Below are 25,967 nucleotides of genomic sequence, written 5' to 3'. Positions count from 1 at the left end.
TTTCAAGATGTAATACTGAATATTAAGCTACTGGATTTTATTTGTAAGCTAGGATCCCCATTTCAGTTTAAGACAACAGTAGCCCTGTGCAGTTGTTCTAATCTCCCACATGATTAGAATCACGTTTGGTGGGATAACTTCTGTAGCGAGCAGCTTTCTTTACTCATGTAGGTTCCTGCACGATTTTGAATCTTGAAGGAGCCAGCAATGGGAAATGGAGCTTGTTTGCCTTTCCTTCATCACAGTAGGATGGGGACATTCCTTCCATTAAGCAGATTGAGGAAACCACCTTAGGTGGCAACTTCTGGGACACACCAGGGACAACTCTGAGCCTCCTGGCCCAGGACCAGTGCGTCCCCTTTTGCCGCTTGAGGTGAAATGGGAATGTGCTGCTCCCCTCCCCACTGCTGCCTGCAGCTCTCTTACCTGTGTTGCATGGTGTTGCCCGTGAAGTGCTGGCAGTGGCACTGGCTTCCAGTGAGATCTCACAATATCTTCTTGGGTTTCTGCTGCTTGAGGCAGGTGCCTCACCTCGTCCCATCAGTGGGCTGGGCCTGCCGGCCATAACCTTTTGTTGGATGACAGAGTGTTATGTACCATGTGGCCTGTTCTGCTCCTCAGTATTAGCTTGTTGCTCTCAGATGCAGTGGAAGTATTGAAATAATACTCAACTTCCAGTTTAGTTGGCTTTTGCATGTGGAAAAGAGAGGGAGCCATCTTGTGATTTGTGTCAGGTAGCAGAAGGTCTTGAACTGGTCCTGCATTATGGTTTAGGATGCCTGAATTGGGCTTGGTTTTTTAAATGTATATGGGTGTTGTTCAAGCTTAAAGTTACAGCTCTGGATGAGTGGGAGAATTGTTTTTCTTCCTGCTGGGATTTCCACTGAATTCATACATCTGCATTAAGTTTGCCATTGGCTTTATTGAGATTTCTTGGTGAACACGATATGCTCACGAGTAAGGGTTTTGTTAGGGTCAAGACCTTGCTCTGGGAGGACAGTGGTTAATTAAGTATGAATATGAAACATATTCATTTCCATACATTTAAAATTTAATATACTCAAGTCAAACTGTGCTGTGTGTGCATAATGAATTGAGGTACAATTCTTCACCATTACCAGAGGGTGACTTAAATACTTCTAGAGAAAAGCGCAGTCTGAGGAAGAAATGCTAAAACTGTTGTTTAATTCACTTCATTATCCAAAACTTTCTTTTTGCTAACAAATCATTAGTGGTGTAAATTAATAATGCAAGTGCCATTATTATATATGTACTTTAATTAACATTTGACCATTTTTATACAACAGAATGTGATCAAAATCTGAATCACACATACAGAAAATAAAGCAGAGGCAGAAAAACTCTACTAGGAGGAAATAATAAGGTGATATTTTGGCCCTTGGAGGCAGAAGGAAACTGCAGGCAGTGCAATTAAGGTTCACATCACAGGTTTGACTAAAGGGCTATATTCAGTTTCTAGTAGAGTACAAAGGACGCCATGCAAAACCAAGACCTCATTGTTGCCTTAGCTTAGGCCATGACTGAGGAACTTGTGTCTGACCTTATAGATGCTGTTAGACTCCAACACCCTTCAGCCTCAGTCAGATGGCTGATCACAAGGGATGATGGAACAGGAGCCCAAAGCATCTGAAGGACCACCACTGGTGTCTAGGACTGCAATCTTGAGTTGCAATTCTAGGCAAATTAACACAGAGACTCAGTGAGACCTGTTCTCAGGTACTTGTGCATAGGATTGCAGTGATAGTTCCATTGGATTCAGGTAGGTAGCTGTGTTGGTCTGACACAGTTGAAATAAATTAAAAAACTAAAAAACTGTCCAGTAACACCTTAGAGACCAACTAAGTTTGTTCTGGGTAACAGCTTTTGTGTACATGCACATTGGAGTCCTTTGTGACTGGGCTTGTTTTCCAACCAACTTCATTTCTTAAGGTACACAAACCATGACTGTTAGTGATGGTGGGTGGGGATTGATGGGAGTTGACTTCCAGCAACATCTGGAGGGTTACAGGCTGCCCACCATCGCTATGCCCCTTTACTTGGTAGTATATATCTCTGGACTTAGCGGGTATTACTGCTGTGTATAGTGTTTCACTATAAGTTTAATAACTGTGTGCTTATCAACGGGTTTGTGGTATCTAATTATCTTAGGCTTCCTCTTGAATCCTAACTAATGGCAATGGCAGTGGGTTCTGGGGAAATTATTCTGGATAGCTGCAAAAGAGGGAATAATAGGATTAAATTTACTACTACCAACTGAAAGATTGTAGCGTCATCATTCTAATATTAAGTAGAACTCTTTGGCAGATTTTATTTTTTACAAAATGCTGCTAAATTGGATAGAGGGATTATTTCCATGTTAATGTGTTCCACCACTTGGTTTATAGATTCTATATGACACATTTAATGATTTTGTTTTTCTATTCACATATCATGGCTAGTATTTGATTTAGTTTCTTTGCAAATTGTCTGGCACGGCTTGCTGTTGCCACATATCTTTCCACTAGATATGATCTCGATATATACTGACATCCTTTGCCTCCCGTAATCTACAGCATTATTAAACACAGTTCACTCTAAGTGCATTTGGTCATGTTGAATTATGTCTGAGTGCTGATCCACTTTTATGTGGTTCTCGATACATAAAGTGAAGCAGTGAAAGGTGAAGCCATTCTCATGCACAAGTCCCACTCATTATTTAAATGATCCCAAGGAAGGAGATCGTTTCTGATGTATCAGGGCTAAACTAAGCAATCAGTGGCAAGCTTAGCAAATCTAGGTTTCCACTTCTCTACTGCAAAGGGGGCAGAAGAGATGTGGAAAGGCAGGGTTGCTCAGCTTTCCCTCTGTCGCCCAGTACACCTCCTTGAGAGACATTGTTTCCAGATCTGTGTTTCCTTTCTCAAGTGGGGAAAAGAAAGGAAAAGTAAAGAAGAGTGTTTTGGGGAGGAAAGTGATAGAAGGGAAGGATGGATCAAGTTCTCTTCACCCTATTCCTGTGACTGTAACCTGCTTTAACTGATCTTAATTCAAAAGCTTAAACTGTTGTAACCTGCCCTAAGGCCCACTGGTAAAAGGCAGGAAGTAAATTTACTACCATGTGTGCTACTCCTTCTGTTACGACTGTCTTCCTGCTAATTGGTCCTTTTTCATGACTATGGAAGTGAGAAGTGATTGCCTGGGTTACCAGCCCTGTGTTTGCTACCAATATCCAATAACACAATGAAGATTTAAGGATATCTGCCTGGAAGCAATGCTTTCCAAGAGGATTGCAAACTGTTCCATTGTTACCTGATCCTTTCAGTGAGAAATGTTCTACACACATACCTGAGACTAAATCTTGAGTCTGGTAGCCTCACCAGCTGACTGCAAACGCTTCTATGTTATATAGGGTCATATTGTTGGTGTGTGATAAGAACTGTTTGTTTTTCCAGGACTCCACCTACAGAGAGCAGCTGATTATCCCCAGTACAGGGTTACCGTTGAAAACAAAAGTTTTTGCAGCTGTTAGAGCAACAAACCTCGATGGCAGGTATGGTAAATGATATGTCTCTCCCACTCCCACCCCCCACAACAAAATCTGTGGTCCTAGAAACACAAGCTCCTTGGCAGAAGTGACTCTTCATGTGGGGTGAAGCCAATACATCAGCTTCCTGGCAGGTGAGTCACTGTTGCTTAGGAGAGGTAAAAGGTTAAAAAAAGGTAAAGAACCCCTGGACGGTTAAGTCCAGTCAAAGGCGACTATGGGGTATGGCGCTCATCTCACTTTTCATGCTGAGGGACCTGGCGTTTGTCCTCAGATAGCTTTCCAGGTCATGTGGCCAGCATGACTAAACCACTTTTGGCACACGGAAGACCGTGATGGAAGCCAGAATGCCTGGAAACACCATTTATCTTCTGGCCGCAGTGGTACCTATTTATTTACTTGCACTGGTGTGCATTTGAACTGCTAGGTTGCCAGAAGCTGGGACAGAATAATGGGAGCTCAAGCTGTCGTGGGGATTTGAACCACCAACCTTCCGATCAGCAAGCCCAAGAGGCTCAGTGGTTTAGACCACAGTGCCACCCGGCCCCTTACACCTTTACCTTTACATCAGAACCAGTGAAGGCGGTGAAGGTCCTGTGTGAGTGCCTGGAGGCGGTTGGAGGTTGGATGGCGGCTAACAGATTGAGGTTGAATCCTGACAAGACAGAAGTACTGTTTTTGGGGGACAGGAGGCGGGCAGGTGTGGAGGATTCCCTGGTCCTGAATGGGGTAACTGTGCCCCTGAAGGACCAGGTGCGCAGCCTGGGAGTCATTTTGGAATCACAGCTGTCCATGGAGGTGCAGGTTAACTCTGTGTCCAGGGCAGCTGTCTACCAGCTCCACCTGGTACGCAGGCTAAGACCCTACCTCCCCGTGGACTGTCTCGCCAGAGTGGTGCATGCTCTAGTTATCTCACGCTTGGACTACTGCAACGCGCTCTACGTGGGGCTACCTTTGAAGGTGACCCGGAAACTGCAATTAATCCAGAATGCGGCAGCTAGACTGGTGACTGGGAGTGGCCGCCGGGACCACATAACACCGGTTCTGAGAGATCTGCACTGGCTCCCAGTACGTTTCCGAGCACAATTCAAAGTGTTGGTGCTGACCTTTAAAGCCCTAAACGGCCTCGGTCCTGTATACCTGAAGGAGCGTCTCCACCCCCATCGGTCAGCCCGGACACTGAGATCCAGCGCCGAGGGCCTTCTGGCGGTTCCCTCATTGCGAGAAGTGAGGCTACAGCGAACCAGACAGAGGGCCTTCTCGGTAGTGGCGCCCGCCCTGTGGAACGCCCTCCCATCAGATGTCAAAGAGATAAAGAATTACCTGACATTCAGAAGACATCTTAAGGCAGCCCTGTTCAGGGAAGTTTTTAATATGTAATGCTGTACTATTTTTAACACGGATTGGGAGCCGCCCAGAGTGGCTGGGGAAACTCAGCCAGATGGGCGGGGTATAAATAATAAATTATTATTATTATTATTACCTTAGGAGAAGTAAAGCAGTGGAGAGGGTGCTGCAGTGCAAAAGCACTCCTGGCAGTGTGCTTGTACTGAGCCAGCCTCCTTGCCACCCCACTCTCCTCCTCCTCTCCCACAAAACAAGCAACAGTAAACTGCTTCTGGGAATCTAGCCTAGCTGCTCTGCCCTAGCTTGCAAGCTGCTTCTGCTCCCTGGGATACAAGGAAGCATGGATATATGGAGCTGTCTTACAGTAGGCTAGACCATCTCTCTTGGTGTTGTCTATTCTATCTGGCAGCAGCACCCCAGGGTTTCAGATACAGATGGATTTATCTGTCCATTTTGGTTCCTCTCATTTTCTCATTTTTCCAATCTTAAATCCATCTCTCCTCATTTCCACAGAAATCCACCAACATTTAGATGCACATTTCTCCAAAAAATACAATTTTGTTTGCAGTTTTAACAAATATATACATTCTGCAAACCATTTCTCCAAATATAATGCCTAAAGAGTAACAACAACAACAACAATTTATTTATATACTGTCCATCTGGCTGGGTTTCCCCAGCCACTCTGGGCAGCTCCCAACAGAATATTAAAAACATGATAAAACATCAAACATTAAAAACTTCCCTAAACAGGGTTGCCTTCAGATGTCTTCTAAAAGTCAGATAGTTGTTTATTTCTTTGACATCTGATGGGAGGGCATTCCACAGGGTGGATGCAACTACCAAGAAGGCCCTCTGCCTGGTTCCCTGCAGGTAGGGCTTGCTGAATGTTTCAGCTAAGTTGCAGAATGTCAGTGGTAGTTACACTCAGTGAAAAGTTCTTTTCTCTTTCCTTGAGCACAAGATGTAGCAGCCTCAAATTATAAAAGAGGCAAATGTGGTTTCTGGCTAAATGATCTCATGATGTCTGAAGTAGCCAATGAAATGATAGCAAATCAGTACCACTTCATAACTTCATGACTATAATAGCTGCACCAATTCCTAGGTGAGCCTATAGCTTCACATTAGCTATATTGTACTCATTGTTCAGTGATTTGTTGCAGTTAAGGCACCAGGGTATTGCTCATCTTTTGAATCATAATGGAAGATGGCGGCACATTATCAGCCAGCACTTTCAATGGATGTATATATATATATATATATATATATATATATATATATATATATATATATGTGTGTGTGTGTGTGTGTGTGTGTGTGTGTATGCTGAATCTCAAGAAATGCTTAGCGGTTAATTATCTTTCATTGCACAGATGGAATGTTTTGATGGACTACTGCTATACTACTCCATCTGGAAATCCAAATGATGATCTGCGATATGATCTCTTCTTTAGGTAGATTTTCTTCTTCTTCCAAATATAGTGTTTCTCTGCCACACTACACTGTTAAAACAGATTAATATAAAATGTATTAATTATTTTCAAAGTTTGTTTTTATATATAAAACATGTATAATGTTACTATAGTAGTGAAATAAATATTGGCTCACGTCACAAGAAACCCTATAAGAAGAACTGAAACCTAAGAAATACGTGCATAAATATTCATGTAAATAATGACTATCATTAGCAGGTATCAACTGAGCCTATTCTACCCTACATGCTTGTTTCAATATATGCACACTAAATATATAGCCCTAAGTTTGTTTACAGGAGCCTGCACAAATGTTCAAACTACCCTGGCAGTGCACCCTGGAGTAGTTTGGTGATCAGTTGGGTGATACTGTTGACCAAGCTACAGTAGGGTGCCTCACATGCCATCAGTGATATATACATCACGTATATATGATGTGATAGTTTTAAAAAAGCATTTACCATAATGGCGATCCACCTGGCAGGGAATGATATTTAACTCACATTCATATGTTGGGCTGCTCCATCCAGTTCTGTGGAACTATAGAGGAATATAGCACAAGTTTGGCCCTCATTTCCACACTATAGTAGTACCTCCGTTTATGTAACCCCCTGGTTACATAAACTTTGGGATGTGCACAGGGCAAACCCAGAAGTATTTTATCGGGTTTTGCCGTGTGTGCATGAGCAGAAGCGGTCCTCAGGTTGCGGAAACCTGGGGATCTGATCAGACCTCCAGAATGGATCCCGTCCGCAAATGGAGGTACCACTGTATTTGCAAACAGTTTTTTCCTGGAAGCAAATAACAAGGAAATGCGTGCTAAGCTTACACTATACTCCACTAATGTTCCAGAAGTGGCTTTTACGTTGTGTGAAAGCTCAAATATAATACAGAACATAACAGTTAGGGACAAGACATGAAAATAGAATAAACTGACATGGGAATGCAGCCTGGCAGTCTAACTTCTACACCATGCTTTGCATGTAAACAGGTTAGCAGGAGCTAATGAAAAGATGAGGATGAGTAATTGAACAGATTTTTTTTGAGCTAAGTATGAGGTGTAGTACGAAAGCAAATGGACTACAGTGGTACCTTGGGTTACATACGCTTCAGGTTACATACACTTCAAGTTATAGACTCCACTAACCCAGAAATAGTGCTTCAGGTTAAGAACTTGGCTTCAGGATGAGAATAGAAATCGTGCTCCAGCGGCGCGGCAGCAGCAGGAGGCCCCATTAGCTAAAGTGGTGCTTCAGGTTAAGAACAGTTTCAGGTTAAGTACGGACCTCCGGAACGAATTAAGTACATAACCTGAGGTCAAAACAAAAAAAAATTCCTTCCAGTAGCACCTTAAAGACCAAGAACTAACTTAGTTGGTCTTTAAGGTGCTACTGGAAGGAATTTTTTTTTGTTTTGACTATGGCAGACCAACACGGCTACCTATCTATAACCTGAGGTACCACTGTAATATGACAAGGATAAAGCATGTGTCAACTGTACATTACAATCAAGAAATGGGCTGCAAAATGTAATTTAAAAAATATGGTATTCAAAAGTTGAGCCAATGTATTTAATTTATATTTAGTTCATTAATATTTTTCTTCCATCACGAAGCTCAAGGAGTTGTACATGGGTTCCAGGTGATCCATGCAAGCACTGGCCAGAAGCAGAAATGTTCTGGGGCCCTTAGACCCATGAAACCAAAGGTTTCTAACACCATTTCCCCACCATCTAGTAGTAGTCAGGATGCTTTAGTGTTTTTCTTTGAGACTCTAACCTCCTGGGAACCAGAAAACATCACTCCCGTTTCAATCTTTTCCTCCAGCTGCGACAAGGACCCTCAGACAACTATCATTGAAAATGGCAGGAGTCAAATGGGCCGGTTTTCTTTCGAGGTGTTCCGCTTCGTGAAGCACAAGAACCAGAAAATGTCCACAGTTTTTCTCCATTGTGTGACAAAGCTGTGCAGAGCTGATGATTGCCCCTTTCTTGCTCCTGTAGGTTTTGGAGTCTTTTGGTAATGCTGCAATTGGAACAAAACTTGGAATGTTTTGCACAGTGTATAGACAAGTGATTAAAACAAAACGAGCCATTGACTGTCATCCGTAACATATTAAAGCAATTGGCTCTTAGAGGTGTGTTTTAAATATGGAGGCTGGGATATAATCAGCTGAAGCAGTAGTTAACTTACCATGCTATGGCAGTCCCTTCACTGCCAATGTATGGCAGAAAGGGCAGATTTGTTATGAATGATCAGGTTCACATTGTCAAGCAATCATGTAACAGCTGTAATTATAATGCAGGGAATATGTAGAGGGAATCATAGTAAAGGACAAGTTCACTTTCCCACCAAGCTTGTAATGAGCAGAGCTTTTATCTAGAACAAGATCTACTGATGAGGGGGATGCAGAAATTACATACAAGAACCTGATGAATCACACCAAATGTCATACCCATTTATTTTACTTATTTCATTGTATTTATTTCCTGCCTCCCCCCCAAACAGACATCCCCCCTCCACATTTAAGAGGCTCAAGGTCACCCAGTGAGCTTCTTGGCTGAGTGGAGATTCAAATCCTGGCCTCCCAGATCTTAGTCTGACACACTAACTATTATAACACACTGAGTTTATCCAGAGATCAGTAAGTGGAACGGCTTGATTGATTCCCATTTCCCCCTGTGCCATTCTGACACCCTCTGAAAACCTCCTGTGGTTTGGGGAACAGAAAAGCATTGAAGCTGGCACAGGAGTCTTCAGGGAGAACGGGTTCAAAGCACCTGTGTTTGCAGAAGGGCACTGCTGGGGCCAAGCCATAGTATTCTAGATATTATATTTCCGCTGTTGGAGATGGTAACTTTTTGCATACCAGATGCTGGAAATGACAGGAAGGGTGAGTGCTATTGTCCTTAGGTTCTGCTTCTGGGCTTTCTGTAAGCCACTGTGAGAGCAGGACACCCATTAGATGGCCTGATCTATGTTCTCAAAACCAGTCCTGAATATATAAGGAAACAAAGAGGCATGGACAAGACCGCACTCTCTTTCAGGAGTTGTAACAAAAGATTGCACGCAACAAAGTTAATAAGTACATAGTTTCTTTTCCAATACAATCGTACCTTGGATCCTGAAGGCCTTGCGACTCGAACATTTTGGTTCCCGAACACCGCAAACCCGGAAGTGAGTGTTCCGGTTTGCAAATGTTCTTTGGAACTCGAACGTCCGACGGGGCTTCTGCGGCTTCTGATTGGCTGCAGGAGCTTCCTGCAGTCAATCAGAAGCTATGCTTTAGTTTCCAAACATTTGGGAAGTCAAACGGACTTCTGGAACAGATTATGTTTGACTTCCAAGGTACGACTGTACGACCAAAAACAGCTTGTTTTTAAAATGTTTGATACAGGAGGAATGTACTTCTCTGTCCACTGAAATCATGATTGTTTTCATTGCCCCTCCAGATCTGCAGTAACAGGAAAAAAAGAGATGCAGCAAAGAGAACCACTTGGAGCCCTCAGAGTACTTCTGGAAGTGCTGTAATCTCTGCTGGCCCCATCATTACTAGAACTGGTAGGCGTGATCATATCATTGCATGATTTCAAAAACACAACCATTTTGCTGTTTAAGGATAATTTTCCGTGAGTGACATTTAATTAAGTCCTACTCATAATTTTGGTCTTGCTACTTAATCTTGACAGTTTCCCTAGTTCTGCTCAAAATGCAAAGAATCCTTGTTTATTTGTATGCATCATTATACATATAATATTGCACACTTGAAGTAACTAGCGTGTATGCAGATGCTTGCAACAATGCATAAAAATATGTGGGTATTCATTAGGGCTGCCCAAGCCATTCAGTGCCTCTGATTCAGAGCCACCCCCAATAAGGTCAGCTTCCTCTGGATCAACTGCCCTATCCTGGATCCAGTGCCAAATTAGTTTTGGATCCAAATTACTTTAATTAGTTTTTAAAAACCCAACTAATTAAACTGACCAAGACGGTTTGTTTTGCAGGACGCTCCTTCCTAGGCGGCTTCTCTATGGGGAAGGCATATTTGTGAGCACCCTGCGCCATGCAGGATTGATGCATCTGCTCAACAGCTGTTGCATGGAGGCATCCATCCTATATGGTGCTACTTCACAAGCAGCTTTCCTGTAGGGCTTTTCTGCACCCCACAACATCATTGTCTCTGCTCAGCATCGATCCTGTGGGGTGGGGTGTTAAGCAGGAAGGAGAATCAGTTGGTATTGGGCTTCTACCTTCACCTGGGAATATGCAGCCAGCAGTCACATAGACTTCTGCCTTTCTTGTGGGTTTTCCTGCCTGATGCTTGCACCTCCTTATTGCCTGATGTCCTGATCCCCGACAGCCCCGATTCCTTGAGCCATCCAACCCAACCTGTGACTATTTCATCCCCATTTGACTGATCTTGCCCTGGATGCCTTCATATGGGCTCAATTTGGCTTGGGCCTCAGCCAAATCTGGTGCACAGCCCAAGTATTCATGCCCTTATGAAATTATGCTGCAGAAATAGAGTACAGCATGAGCCTGACTCTTTTACGTGTATTACAGGTATGATATCTATAATTTTGCAATATAAATTTACATGTAATTAGTCCTTTAAAAAACAACAACTGTGCATGAGTGGCTCAGACATAGCAGGCACTCAGTGCAAGAGGCTGTCTGATGCAAGCAAAGTTTGTTTGAGTTATAACTGTCAAATTCTGTTTATATGTTTGGAGCACATGTACCCTCCACCCCAAATGTGAACAACTGTTTATAATCTCTTAGCACTCCTTAAAGTATGCAACACAGCACTGATGATAAGTCCTAGTAAATTCATTGGGACTTACTTCCAGGTAAATATACACAGGGGCACCTGTCTTATAACAAATGATCTAAGATTAATCTGAACAAACAAATTGATGGTGACAAACTAATAATCTCAAAAAAGTTGTTTGAAGTATCCTAGATTATGTATGAGCAGAAAGATGCTGTTCAAATAATATCTTTAAATTTACAACGTATCTATTTTTATATTTTTGTACAGATGAGACCCCAACTAATAATTCACAGCTTGGTAAGTTGTATCAATATGAGCAAACTATTATTATTATTATTATTATTATTATTATTATTATTATTATTATTATTATTATATTTTAAAGGAGTATTTTAATGTTACACTAATAATAATATATATATATATTATTTATACCCCACCCTTCCTGGTTCAGAAAACCGGCCTGTAATACAGTGGTATCTCGGGTTACATACACTTCAGGTTACATATGCTTCAGGTTACAGACTCCACTAACCCAGAAATAGTACCTCGAGTTAAGAACTTTGCTTCAGGATGAGAACAGAAATCGTGCTCCGGTGGCGCGGCAGCAGCAGGAGGCCCCATTAGCTAAAGTGGTGCTTCAGGTTAAGAACAGTTTCAGGTTAAGAATGGACCTCCGGAACGAATTAAGTACTTAACCCGAGGTACCACTGTATACACTCAAACAATGCACATTCAAACAATGTTATTTCACTCAAATAATTCTGGGCAATGTAGTTTACCCCTTCATATTTAAATTCCCAGCAACCCTTAAGAAACTACAGTGTCCAGAATTCTTTGAGGGAGCAATGTGTTTTGAATGTGCTTTAAAGTTATAGTGTGTATGCAAGCTGCAGCCCCATTCACACTGTCCTAGGTGTAAGCCCCACTGAAATAGTGGAGCTTACTTTTTAGTGGATATGTGGACTCACACTTATCTCTCACACTGGAATCAATGGGACTTAAGTGTGAATAAATGGGAATTTAAGTATCTTTGGTTGGATCAATTTCAGTGCCTGTAAACACCTCCCTTTTCATTTCTTACTCCTTTGTAGGTAGTCCAAATGGATCTGCTTTCCAGCTGAATTCAGTCACCAGTGCTTTGATTTCAGGAGTAGTAATTTTAGGAATTATGAGCACAATTTTTTTCATATTTTCCCTCACCCTCCTCCACAGAAAGTGGTCCAGCAGTAGCCTAGTTTTGAATGGTGTACGAAACCCAGTTTTCAACTAGAAGGAACAAATCATTTGGATTTTCTCTGTGGGATTGCCATGAAATGTGTTCCCTTTTAAGCGTCACCAAGGCGGCATTTTGCTGCTTTCAAGTTCCAGCTATTCTTACTTATAGCCTTATAAACGCTATTGTATAGATAATAAGCAGTAAAGGTAATGATTGTTGTTTTTTCCATTCGTGTATGTGCGTGACAAAGCTATTTGACATTTTGCCAATGGGATTATTGATAACCCAAATGTTTTTAAACCTCCAAGTGGGATCGTAAAGTTTAAAAATTGCTCAAGGCAGAAACCTTTCCCAAATGCATTCAAATTATACAAACACGAGCGCTATGAAACATGCATAGTTAATGAGCTCCTTTGAAAAGGACAACCTTTATTTTTTCTCTCTTCAGTTTTTCTACAACATTATACGTTTTATGCCAAACTTTTCTGTACAAAACCTGGCACTTGAAATATAGTTTTCATTAGCGACTGGGCTACAAAAAGGAGTTACAAACCGTTTAAAATAGTAAGTAGTTAAATTGCTTTGAAAACGTGATCAAGTGCTGCAGTGGGGTGAATTCTGCTCTGTTTCAGGGTACCTCCCCATTGAACAAAGAAATGGCCACAATGGGCACATGGTTGACTTGTGTTTAATTATATTTTGCCTATGCAAAAATGTTTTATATCGCAAATTTACAACTGAATTGAAACTGCTAATTGTTTTGTGGGATGTTTTTGGCAGTGTTGAAAAGCACCCTACTGATTTGGTGTTTTGTTCACTGGAGTTGGGGTTTTCAATTGCTTTGAAAACGTTCATCTATTTATTTCCATTACACTCTGTTGCTCTCTCTTTGCATTGAATTTGTTTACCTTTAATGATGTCATCTCATAGCCAACTCCATCTCATGGTGGCTACATCCCATCATGATGTCATCATGTTCATTAGTGGCTACCATCACCTTTGCAAATTATCCAGGATGCATTGCCCTCACTCTGAATCGATACTGTTGGCCCTCAGTGACATCAGCAACAAGCCAGATCTGATTGGACTCTATACCACATGACAATTGATTGTTGGAATCACCTAATCCAAGAGGGAGAAAGTAGCAATAACAAGAGGAAAAGAATGATACTGAAGCAGCAGCAGGGATTTAGTGAAACAATGACACTGTGCTGAAAATACACTTGCAATGAAAGCATTGCTCAATAAATATTTCTGTCCCTTGCATATTTTTCACATGGAAACCTAAATCGAGAATAATCATTGCATTTCTATGCAAACTCAAATTCTTGTTTCAAAATGTTTTTAATTTTTCATTGTTTATTAATTCAGTCCTAGTATGAATACTGGATCAGAATTCAATTCTGGTCCCCAAAAGATGCAAACATCTCTACAAAAGGTGTTTCTAACTCTTAAAATAATTTTAAAAATCAGTCATAGGAACCCGAAAGGGGGGGAAAAAACCACTACATGCCTTTAAAAATGATGATGAGGATAATAATAATTAAAAGAATGCTTCAGACTGGAAGGTACCCAGTTATTCAATGCTTAACGGACCTTATCTAGATTCAGTAAATAGTTTGGTTTTTTTATTCTTCTTAAATCTAATTCTCTGTCTGGGATGAAGAGGACCTTCTGTCTAGGACTTCAGTAACCTCTTTTAGGAATGGAATATACAGGAAGGGTTGTCCTGAACTTACCACCACTAAAGGAAAAGAAAGCAAATAATACCCAGCGTCTTCAAAAGTTTTTGAGACTTCAGGGACAGTTCCATTCTGATCCTAACTATGATTATATAAAAGTAATTTTACATTTTGTATGCATGGAAAATAGAAGAGGCTGCAATCCTAACTGTACTTAGGAAAAACAAAAAAAATTCCTTCCAGTAGCACCTTAAAGACCAACTACGTTAGTTCTTGGTATGAGCTTTCGTGTGCATGCACACTTCTTCAGATACATGCATGCACACGAAAGCTCATACCAAGATACATGCATGCACACGAAAGCTCATACCAAGAACTAACTTAGTTGGTCTTTAAGGTGCTACTGGAAGGAATTTTTTTTGTTTTGACTATGGCAGACCAACACGGCTACCTATCTGTAACTGTACTTAGGAAAAAGTACACTTTGGATTGCCGTCTCTGCATGATCTTTACTGCACAATTTCTCTGTATACAAGATCATTTTTTGCGGTCTGTAGAGGATTTGTTCCTTAGGAAAAGTGGAACAAATCCATAGAGTCTAGAAAACTGTGAACTTTGAAGTCTGTTTATTGCCTTGGGAAAATGACCTATTTAGCTAGCCTGAATGATTCATTAATGTATGGCCTCTTTCTTGAAGATCCCAGAACTCCACAGTGAATGCAGACATTCAAATGGTCTTTCACAGAAGGACTAGTATATTTATGATAGTAGTGACAGTTTAGGGTAGCCTTCCACAATGGGGGACACATACACACATTCTATTTTCCTCTTACAACTCCCATCACCCCTGCCCTGACCATTGACCATGCTGGCATAAGGCATCTAGAGAACCCAGGCTGGTCTAGGGCTATTTGTGTCTTCATTAAGTGGCACCCTACTGTACCCTTAAAATTACCACTGAAAAAAGTTGTTCAGGTGGCAATTGGGCTTCTGCTAGCTCTCCAGTTAGATCATCTGTTTTCTTCTATGCAGAAATCAGAACTCTGGATATGATGCACGTCAGGTGAGAAGGGAACCAGAGATAAAGACAAAGTTCATTTGTCTCATCTCTTGAGTTAGAGGCAGCTGTCAGCAGGGCCAGATCCAGGTATGAGTGGTCTCTTGACAATAGGCAACCTGTGGGCCACTTCCTATATTGGTGCCCTTCCAGCTGTGGTAGGTGTCTATGAGCCGCCATTTTACATTTTCCACAATGCCCCAGAGAACCTGATGCAGCATTGCTGTGGGGGGTTTGGGAAATTTAAGGTAGTAGTTCATTATGCTGAGGGCCCAGGGCAGGTGCCAGTACCAGTAGGCCTTGCCATTACCAACAGCTGTGTGAGGTGTCAGGTCCTGACACCAGGCCTGGATATCAAGCTACAGGAGAATCTCTGGGTTGTGAACTAACATGTCTAGCTGCAACTGCTGAACACATGTGACCATTAGTTCCGTGGGCGACTTGTTACCTTTAACTGTATGAAGTGGATTCTGCCTCAGGTCAACCATTTGAAGGATTCCTTTCTCTTTTCATTTCCTCTCAGCAACATTATATAATTGTCCTTGAGATAACTACTGCTTAGGAAAGGAAGCCTTTTAAAGAAGAACAGGCTATGCATCTTATCAACATACATTGTCTCCTCACACCTCTAGCTCATCTAGTAAACTCCGGATGAGCAGAACCCAAGTGACTTTGTTTCTATAACCAGGTATTTAGAGTAGCACCTTAGATATTTCTGTGCAGCTCACCAAAATATGTAAGGGGTACTGATCATAAGTGAGGCTACATAATGGCAGAATGTATAGTGGGATGTAGTTTGGATGCTAATTTTATCTTTCAAAAGCTAGCAGTCTGAGCAAGTCGAATGGCTGCATATTGTACCTTTTGGATATTGTCAAGTTTCCTGTGTTAATTTTGTCTGTCTTTTTCTGTGTGAACTTAACACAAGTGGTTAATTATCAGGGCTATTTGAATATCATGACTAAATACGGTTAATAAACAACAACAACCTGTCATATCAGTTCACTCTGGACCTCTAAAATGGCCTATAAAGTTCATAAGATATCCAACCTGCTATAGAGTTGGGTCTTTCATAACAATGATGTGCATGGTTTCCTCCAGTTTTAATACCTCAGAATCATGTTTTTGCACTTCAGGGTTTAGATCTGATGACATGTAAAACATGATTGTTTAATAAAATAATTTGGAAGAAAAGTCAGAACAATGCTTGTATGAGTCCTTTGTTGAGCATCATCATCATCATCATCATGCCACAGCCACTCTGGATGACTTCCCATAAAAGCTGGATTTTGCTACAGATCATGTTTCATCAGCAGGTCTTCACAGAACATAAGGTAAATGCATTTGTGTAGAGCTATATTTTAGTGACAGAGCATCTGCTTTGCATGCAGAACATCCTGGCTTCACACCTCAGCATCTCCAGATACGGCTGGGAGAGACACACTTCCTGAAACCCTGCAGCACCACTGCCAGTCCGTATTGGCAATGTTGAGCTAGCTAGAGCAATGATATGGCTTTGTATAAGGCAGATGGTGGATAAATTCATTCAGTTCTCATTTAAAGGCAAATCTACTGAATTTGTACTTTTAGAATCAATACACAAACTGAAGCATAGCTATCCTTCAAAATTTGCACTTTTCTGAATTTTGCAATGCAGTCCTCCAGTCAAGTAAGTTGCACATGCTAAAGTGTCAAGAGAACTCTATATATTCATGGCACTAGCATAAAAAACACTTTATTTCAGAGAAAGTTGCTTTGCAAAAAATGTGAATATTAGGAAAAGTCGCACATAACAATGTGCACATTAAGAGAAATATGCAGTAAAATGCTGACAAAATTTCATGAGGGCTTTCCCTCACCCCCAATGCCAACTGGTGTGGAAACATGGAGAACTGAATTTGAGGTTGGGGGAAAAAAGAGAAACAGAGAAAATATGAGAGTGACAGATTTGCCTATTTCTGCCACAGCTTTTGAAAAATGCTGATGTGGTTTGTGAGGCATGGGGCCTAAGGAAGTATTCAACCCATGAATGCTGTGGAGCAGCTGAGAAGGATCCACCACACCCTCCTTCCTTGAGTGAGATGTGAGGTGGCAGGTAAGGAAGGGCTGTGGCTCTGTCACTGTCAAGCAGGGATATAGTTGACACCAGCCTTGGGTGCAGCTGTGAAAGTGGGGCTTGCAGAGCACAGCTGGCCAGTCAGCATCTGCCACCCCTGTGTGGTGCTAACAGAGCTGCCCCATGGCTCAGTCACCACTTCACTTCTTCCTCAGGTGCCGCCCCTTCCCCTCCTGCTATCATTTGGCACCCAAGTATTTATTGCCTCAGGTCCCGCACCTCACAAGCTATGTCAGCAGCTTTGAACCTTGTAGGTGTCCTTATAGGGAAAAATCGTCTCTGGGCGACCAGTCTGGCACCCCTGCTTGTCGTTCAGTTTTGTACAGTTTCCTGATTTTGTTCTTGTTTTTAATTGTCTTGTTTGTTCAGCTGCTCAGAATCCCTCTTGTTCCGATTGCTTTATGTGCGCTTTGCTCGGCAAGGACTCATTAGTGAGATATTCAGCGCCTAGCTTGTTGTTCTTGTGGCTTTGATTGACTTTGTTAATTCTGCTTACAGGTGTATCTCAGACAGGCAATAATCTCTCTTTACGATGGTATGCAAATTGTGTGCTTTTTACTGCCTTCCACTCAGAAAACAACTGCGCTGCATCCTCCCCCTGGCTGTTTATAATAGATGCCCTTCCCTATTTCTCCCTGTGAGGGGAGAAATATGCCTTTCCACGATGGTATGCGTACAATCAACTTAAGCACATACACATTTGTTGATCTGATGTTGTAGGAAAAAACCGTGCAGTGTGAGTGGCTCATAAATGTGTGAATTGTAAGTGGCAGGCAAACCATTACAATGCATACATATCTTGAGGTTTTAAGCCATATTGGATTAACCATTATGACAGTGCACAGGGTCCAAGCCACACTGGGTTAACTTTACTTTGCAAGGTGTATACCTGCTCTGCTCCACCATTACATGACAGGAAAACAATGATCAGATTCACTGCAACAGACCTACTTCTGGACTGGGACAGTAACTTCAGTGGTCATGCAACACATTACACTGAGCATGCATCTTTAAAAGTTTGCTGGTCTCTCCCTCCCACCCCCCCCCAAAATGGCCTGTGAGCCCCTCACTTGGATTGGTACCATGGTGTACATTGAGGAGGAGTTTAACTCTTTTGACCCCAGACCACCACCCCTGCTGTGATATTTCCCAGAGCTGTTTGCCGCAAATAGCACTTTCAGATTAAAAAAGCAGCCAGTAATGGACTCTCTCTCTCCCCCTCTCCCCTGCTTCCTCCCTTCCCTCCTCTCCCCCCACCCCATCAAATCCCAAGAACCAAGCACACTGGCTGGCCCCTGCAACTGAGGTGGCCATGTGATGTGCTCATGTTACCTGTGGACACTGTGCAAACATCACTGCAGGATATTGAGGGCCCCCTTCTTGAATTTTTTTTTTGAGGGGGGCCCGAGGCCCCTTGCCCCACCCTCAGTTGGTTACCCTGATACGAACTAAAATTAACATTTTGCCCCACTGGTGAAAGCTTAACCTGTATTATTTCCCCTATGGGCAAACAGCCGCTTCATGGTGGGTTGGGAGGAAATAGGAATTTCAACTTGAGAAAATGTGTGTGAAGGTCCTAGGTCCAACCCCTGGCATATCCACAAAGGGCAGGGAAAAATTTCTGCTGGAAACCCCAGAGAGCTGCAGCCAGTGTGTGTAGACAACACTGAGCTTAGAAAAGTTGAAGACCCCAGATTACATATGGTACCTTCCTATGTTCACATGAGAGCAATTTTGTTTATTTATATTTAACGTATTGGCCTGAATATAACCTGCACCCGCAAATAAGTCACACCTTTAAAATTTGGCGGCTTGGGGAAGACTTGGGAGCCGTGGACAGGACGGGCACCATTGCCCTGTGCTGCTTCCTGGGGGTGAGGGGGAGCTACGCCACTTTGCCGGTGGTGTAAGGTAATGAATATAAGCCACACTTTAGCTTTTCACAATCAGAATTTGGAAAAAAAGTGCAGTTTAAATTCAGGCCAATATAGTACTTAAGTTTTGGGGGACAGACCAGCTCAGTGGCTGAGCATTTACTTTGCACACAAAAGGTCCCAGTTTCTATCTCTGGCTTCTTCAACTAGAAGAAACCAGTAGTATAATAAACCTTATACTTGCTATAAGGCAGCTTTCTGTGTTCCTGTGTTCTATTTTCCTGTTGAAGGGGAGGGTTAAAATCCGCTTCCCCCAGTGCCACAGTCTCAATCCTCTTTAGGAAGCATGCTACCACAGGCAACCAGAGAATATGTTTAAATAAATATTTGGAAGAAGAATGGTGTTTTAGCTAATGCTTTAAACTGCGCAAAGTCTTCTCACTTCATTTCTCACATATCCAGCAGTGATGTTGATTGCATTTATCACCTGATTCTCCCGGCTGGTCTCACGGGCTTGCTAGATTAGGGCCAGAGATAACAAGACTTTTGCATTTTATTTGGTAGCAAACATAGAATAAAATATAGCATCACTAAACTATCAAATCTTTGTGACTGATACAGAGCCACAATCGGTTTGTTAACAGTCAAGCTATTTTGTTCCCGAAGCAGCATGCTTTCAAATCAATATAAGTCTGCATGAGGGAATGCTTTTTGCCACTATTGTACGCCTAATGCCAGCAAATTTACTGAGGCATCATATAACTGGAGTCATTAAGGTTAGTCTACATAATGTCGTGGTGTCAGCAGTGCGGATGTAAGCTCACAAGCAGCTCCAAATTAGCATTGCTTATAGTGTTGTTTATGGCAGACTGTGGCTCATAATTGTGGTGTTTGAGAAAATACTTCCTTGGCAGTTGTCACACTTCACATCCAGCTGTCAGGAAAAGAAATATAATAGCATTAAAGATCAGCATTAAAAATACAATGAAAGTGTCAGGAATTTATGTACCTATAGGTAAATAAATAGTCTGAATATTCTTGCCTTTATTCTCATAGCTGTTTGAAGGCATGAGTTTAGGGGGTTTGGGATTTCTAAAGAGCAGTCAAATGGCATTCTTTTAGGATGGGGGAGTCATTTCAACTTCTAGATTCTAAAACTTCTTGTTTTTCCATTTACCAAAAACTCTAGCACTTGAGTGGATAAAGAACAATGAGACCTCTTCAGTTTTCATCCTCTTTGAATGCACAGACATACATGGATCACGGCTTGCTGGCCATTATAGGTGCACATCTCCATGACCTCAAACAATTACTATATGGAATAGTACTCAATGGAAAACCAGAATGCTGAGAACTCCTGACTGTTACAGGGCATGAGCATAATGCTGGCTTTCCTTTCTTATGCAATGGCCAGAATCAGAAGCAGTTTGCTGGGTTGGGTAGCAGCTGGCTCATTGTTGCTTATGGGGAGGCAAATGGGGAGGGGCAAGGTGAGGGAACAGGGAGGTTGGTGCAGTGCAAAAGCACTGGCAGGAACATCAGATTGCCTCCTACCACATGTTTGCACTTTGCCAACCTCCCTCCTGCCTCACACCTCCTTCCTTCTGGTAAAGACTCTCCTCCCTGAAAGAGAGGGGAGTGGTTGTGGACGGGAACCCGAGCACCGCTCCTAGCAGGGGGCGTTGCCCCCTGCCTCCAGCTCACCTGGCTGGCACTCACGCCCCCCCCCGGTGGCCATCCAACCAGGTGCCATGGGGGGGCGTGTCCAGCAGCCTTTATGCTGCAGTGCCAGCCTCCCCCCCGGCCTCATTTCTCTTTGTCGTCCTGGGCGAGTCACCCACCCTCCACTCCCTTTGAGTTAGGGCTTAGGTCATTGGCCTTGCTATGGACCTTAGGTTGGTCGCCCCGGTTGCCCGGGGGGCCTGGTAGGAGTTTTTCCATTTGGCATTAGGCTTTTTGGTTTTTTCGCCTACCTCGTAGCAATCGTCACAACTTTTTGGTGGTATTGGTGGGTAGGTTAGGCATTGGAATAATGTGTTGTGGTGTGTTGAAGTGCTAGGTGTGGCCATCGCCTATGCCTTCAATTTCTAGGGGTATTCCGTTAATGGAATCTGGCGGTCGTGTATTCCGTCCAAAGCCTGCTTGGCGGGAGGCCATGGCACGACCCTCGGTGACATCAGGGGTGAGCCTATAGTTGGATTAGCATCAACTGGTGATGAACCCCTGGTGAATAAACCCACTTGTTTCGCGATCCAATGCCTAAGCCAATACCTTTTCATTGCTGTAATCAATAAAGTTGTGGCCTTTTCTAGCCCATTAACCTTATATCACGTGTCCCTGTGTCTTCAATTTACTTTGCGGGGGTCGGGTCCTCGAACCACAAGCAACAGTGACACACCTACCTAGAACTTAGTGTAGTGGCTCTGCACCATCCCATGACTCATTTCTGACAGTAATGCTGCAATATAGTGTATAGCAAAACACACAAACCCCTATAGCAGAGGAATCCAAACTAGTGCCTTCTTTTCAGGAAAAAAACAAAAACTCAAGGGTCCCTGGAAATCTACCTTCTTTAAGCAAACAAACAGAAAGTTGCAATGACAAATTTGCATTCTCTTATGTGCCATTTTGTGTGTTTATTTGGAAAATAAAGCAATCACTATAACTTTAACTCTAAGTTACATCAGTAAGCATCATTATACAACAGATGAAACATGTACAAATGATTTTTCAAATCTTTCTTCTTTTCTTTCTTTATGCTTCCGCTGCCCCTTATTTTTATTCAACACCCCCATTTGCACCTGACTTCTACCGCCCCTGTGGATTGTTTCAGCGCCCCCCTGGGGGGGGGGCGCAGTATCATCCACTTTGGGAAGCACTGGTCTATAGTTTTAGGTGGTTTGTTAAGATACATATTTTTCTGTGAGTGTTTAGAGGAGAAGCATGATTATTATCACTAGTAATTGTTATTCAGTTATTTTTTGTAATAAAAAAGTATTGTGTTATTTTTACAGATGCTATGTATTTTCATCTGTTTGCTTTGCTGCAAACTGCCTTGTGGATTATGCAAAGGGTGGCATATAAAATCATATAAATGAATAAATTATGCCCCATGGCAATTCTTTCCACAGGTACGGTAGCGCCCTTAGGATGACTGGATATTGTTTTTCATTTTTTTTTATTTACTTAAAATATTTCTAGTTCATGGGGGGAAATGGAGGCCTACCACTAATAACAAAATGTAGCTTGACTACTTGAAAAACAAACTAAGAAACGGTATCAATTAATAGCATGTACTACAATTCTTAAATCAAAGGTACACTGTATTTGTTGGAATATGCATACGCTGGAAAGTATATCATATAGGGCATTTGACCTTGTCTTCCTTCTCCATACCTTTCCATTCTGTATGGATATCATTCTATGTTTCGAAAGTCTTGAGCCTTAAAGCAATGTTTGCTCTGTTAGGTCAGAAAAAAGCTTCACAACAAATTGGTTTGGAATTATTGAGCTAGTTTTTGCCCTTTAGGCTGGGATCTTTATGAATGAAACAACAGTGAATGAAAGGGTGGAAAACCCTCAAAACAATCTATATCTCTGTAGAATACCATAAAAGCAAATATTGCTGTAGGGAGGAAAACCCATAAAAATCACATCAGGAGTTTCTCAGTTGTGAAATTCAATTACAGAAGGGTTTTGCTCCTGTCTACAGTGCCAATCATTTCCATAGTATCTTCTCATATAAAAGGCTGGAAAGGGGAATCATTAGCAGGTTTTGCATTGCATTATGGTGTGTTAGCAAACTGTAGCAGAGCCTAACCATACAATTCAAGACCATCTATAGAATTGGTTTTGCAGAATTTCTAAGCAGCCCCTTAACGTAAGTGAGAGCATCACATACAGACCATACTTCAGTTGTCTAAGAGAAGGAATATATTTTTTGTGTATCAAGAACAGGGAGTTAAGGTAAAGGAAATGATTAGTAATATACTGTTATGGCCACCCAATCTCTGCCAAGCAGTAGCAAGATTCCAGGGGTCTTGGCAGTTCTCCAGGGTTGTATTGAGAAAACAAGGCACAATAGAGACTAGTGTATTTCTAAAATATGGGGAGGAACCCCACCCCACTCCTTGTCTCCTGAGGAAGCTGGCTTGACTTCAAACCCCACATATACTATTTTCAGAAATTATGGGGAGAACCTGGCACTCAGGAATTTTAAGGGATCCTTGCCCCCTGAAAACCCACACCAATACTGTAAAACTAAATCGGGGTGAAACCTTTCTTTTGGTTAATTGATGTTTACAGCTATTGCTGGAGCGAGTGTATCTGAACAAATCTAAGAAGAAGCACACCGTTTGTACAAATCTGAGGGTTTTATATATATTAAAAGGAATTGTGTACTTTGCTTCTTCAAAATTGAGCCTGTGCCATGTGCTACCTTCCTGAGAGGCCACCAATTGGCCCATGAGACCAAACTTTAGGCAAGATCTGTAGCGATTGCTCTTTAGTTGAATCCAGTGGCAATGTTTAATAGCATGAGTTGTGTTTGTGTGCTTAATGACAATCTCTCACCCGGCTGAAGGTACTATGTGAGTGGCAAGAAATTGTTCTGCTATTTAAAATAAAAATCCCCAAACCTGAGAGAAACTTCAATTTCACTGTTGTTGACACATTGTGAGACTTTTGAATGACTGTGATGGGAAGTGTCCCCAGAGATGGTTAAGATGTCTGGGGAATGATTCCACCTGAGAGAAACTTAGGGCTGGCCACAACGATCAGATGTGAAAAGCTGGAGCTGGGCTCATCCTGGAGTCGCGCACCAACACCACACAGTGTAGCTGGTGCGTTTTGTTTTGAGTGCAAATTTGGATTAAGGGGAAGTGGTGGCTGCGGTGTCATTTTTTTGGGGGGGGGTTGGACTCTTCAGGACAAAGAGGTTTATACCTGGAGAGATGTTTTGCTCTGTGCATTTCACATACCCTTAAACATTCCTCAGCGGAAAGTATGGACATATTCTACATCAGTGTCCCCTCTCCCACCCCGTGCCTCCTCCTCAGAGGCTGGGGCAGGGATGCAGATGCAGAACAAAGGAAACCAGAGCCAGGCAACCATAATGGATGCTCTTTGGCGTCCACAAATGCTCAGTGCCCCTAGTAGCCATGGCAACAGCCTCACAGACAGGCCATGCTCCAACCACTCTGCCACCCACCACTTTCTTTATGGGAGACTTTATGTGAGTGCAATCCTAAACATGTCAGCCCACTGAGCTCAATATTTCTAGGTTAGTGTGTACAGGATTGCAGCAACACTTTTCAAGTATTCACAGCCTAAGAACCATTGAAATGCAAGCATATAAACAAACTGAGTGGGGAAGAGGATTTCATCAGCCTAAAAGCTGTGGTGTGGGAACTTCTGTGCTCCATATGCATTTTGTTGGTGAGGAAACATGGATTTGCATGTTTTTTTTCTCCATAAAAAAGAACTGCAAAGTGTTTCATAGCACAAATGCTTTCCCTATAGTTTTGGTTATTTAAATTTTTTAAAATCCACTCGGTATGTTATTCTGATGTTTCCAGGTGGAAATACCAGGTATCATGTAAGTAAATCAAAAGTTTTATTTGAAGAGAGATACCTTCTAGGTGACACTCCTGTTGTTTCTTATAACAATAAACTATTGCTAGATAATTGAGAGTCAATATTGTTTTCATGAAAAGCCATTGATGTTTTTCTGGAAATAGCTTCTCTTCATTCTCTCCCCTCCTCCCCGCTGGGTCTGGAGAGTTTCCTTTTATTATCAGAGACCTGCTGATGATTGATTCTTGGAACTCAAAAGTGACATTTGAATAGTCTCAGCTTCTCTGACCTATTTCCCATAATTGCCTGATAAGGTATACCACAATGGTTTCTGCTTCGGAACAACTATATCTGAAAAAGGTGGTTTTTTGTTTTGTTTTTGTTAAGGGGACTTTAATCTCGCCTCTGCTGGTTGGCAGCTGTGTTTTACTTGAAAGTTGAAAGGGAAAAGTTACTTCATTGCAAGCCAATCCTGACATTATTCAGGAGTAAGTACTACCGATTGGAATGAGACTTGCTTCAAAGTAAATACCTGTTGTCTCCATTAATCAAAATATATCATGGTTGCAAGGGTAGTCACTCTTTGCTTGGACATTATTGTAATACATTCACTAGCTATATATCCATATATATAGTGTAGGTTATGGCAGTTAGCCCTTGGGTTGAATAGCGGTGGATCTGCACACAGGAAAAAATGCTATAAATAAGTCGTAAATTAAATCATTATAACCAAAGGGGGAAAAACCCCTACGTAAAATCTCATAGAAGAGTTTTGTGCTCCACAGCACCACCTGGTGTTGCATGTTTATAACACATTTGAAATGCTGTTTTTTGACTAATGCAGCTGAGTCCTAGGAATTGTTTGGGTGAACTCTGGTTGGACTTTGGGTGCTTCTCATCTGGTTGTCCTTTTTCATCTGCTCTTAATTGGATTGGCTTTTGGCAAGGTTAGGCTTTTCAATTTGGCTGCCTGTTCTTGTCATTTATGGCTGACAGAATTTCTTCTTCATCCCATTCATAAATACAACCTTTTCACCAATTTCAGTCTTCTCTTCAATCCATGTATGGGACAGTTCATTTCAGAATTCACAAAAATTAAATTCTTCAAGCACGCTTACATGAAGCATGTGATATCATGTTGCATGGTCTGATTTTCTAACATGACTACTTCAGGATAATGAGAACAATAATGTGAGACTAATGAGTAATATTTGCCAGACACAAACTTTGTACAATGTTCCAACTTGCCATAGCTGAGGAACATGGACTCTTTCCATTGTCCAACCTGCTGTTTTGGTATTTGTTCCTTC

The 25,967-nt window shown here is 42.0% G+C and overlaps 1 protein-coding gene across 1 annotated transcript in view; it reads left to right on the top strand.

Annotated features, from left to right (window-relative positions):
- The window catches only part of ZPLD1 (zona pellucida like domain containing 1), a 34,969-nt gene extending 21,309 nt beyond the window's left edge, over nt 1–13,660 (top strand). The window contains exons 6-11 of the mRNA XM_081907248.1: nt 3,453–3,550; nt 6,265–6,345; nt 8,189–8,360; nt 9,814–9,922; nt 11,403–11,432; nt 12,230–13,660. Coding sequence (XP_081763374.1) covers nt 3,453–3,550; nt 6,265–6,345; nt 8,189–8,360; nt 9,814–9,922; nt 11,403–11,432; nt 12,230–12,408 — 669 coding nt within the window. The 3' untranslated portion in view covers nt 12,409–13,660. The remainder of the gene's footprint in view (nt 1–3,452; nt 3,551–6,264; nt 6,346–8,188; nt 8,361–9,813; nt 9,923–11,402; nt 11,433–12,229) is intronic.
- The last annotated feature ends 12,307 nt before the right edge of the window (nt 13,661–25,967 follow it).

The sequence above is a fragment of the Podarcis melisellensis genome (genome assembly GCF_964234715.1).
Source record: "Podarcis melisellensis genome assembly, chromosome: 4".
In the NCBI taxonomy this organism is placed as follows: Eukaryota; Metazoa; Chordata; class Lepidosauria; order Squamata; family Lacertidae; genus Podarcis; species Podarcis melisellensis.
Note: the sequence above shows the minus strand (reverse complement) of the source record. Positions and strands in the feature narration are given on the sequence as shown.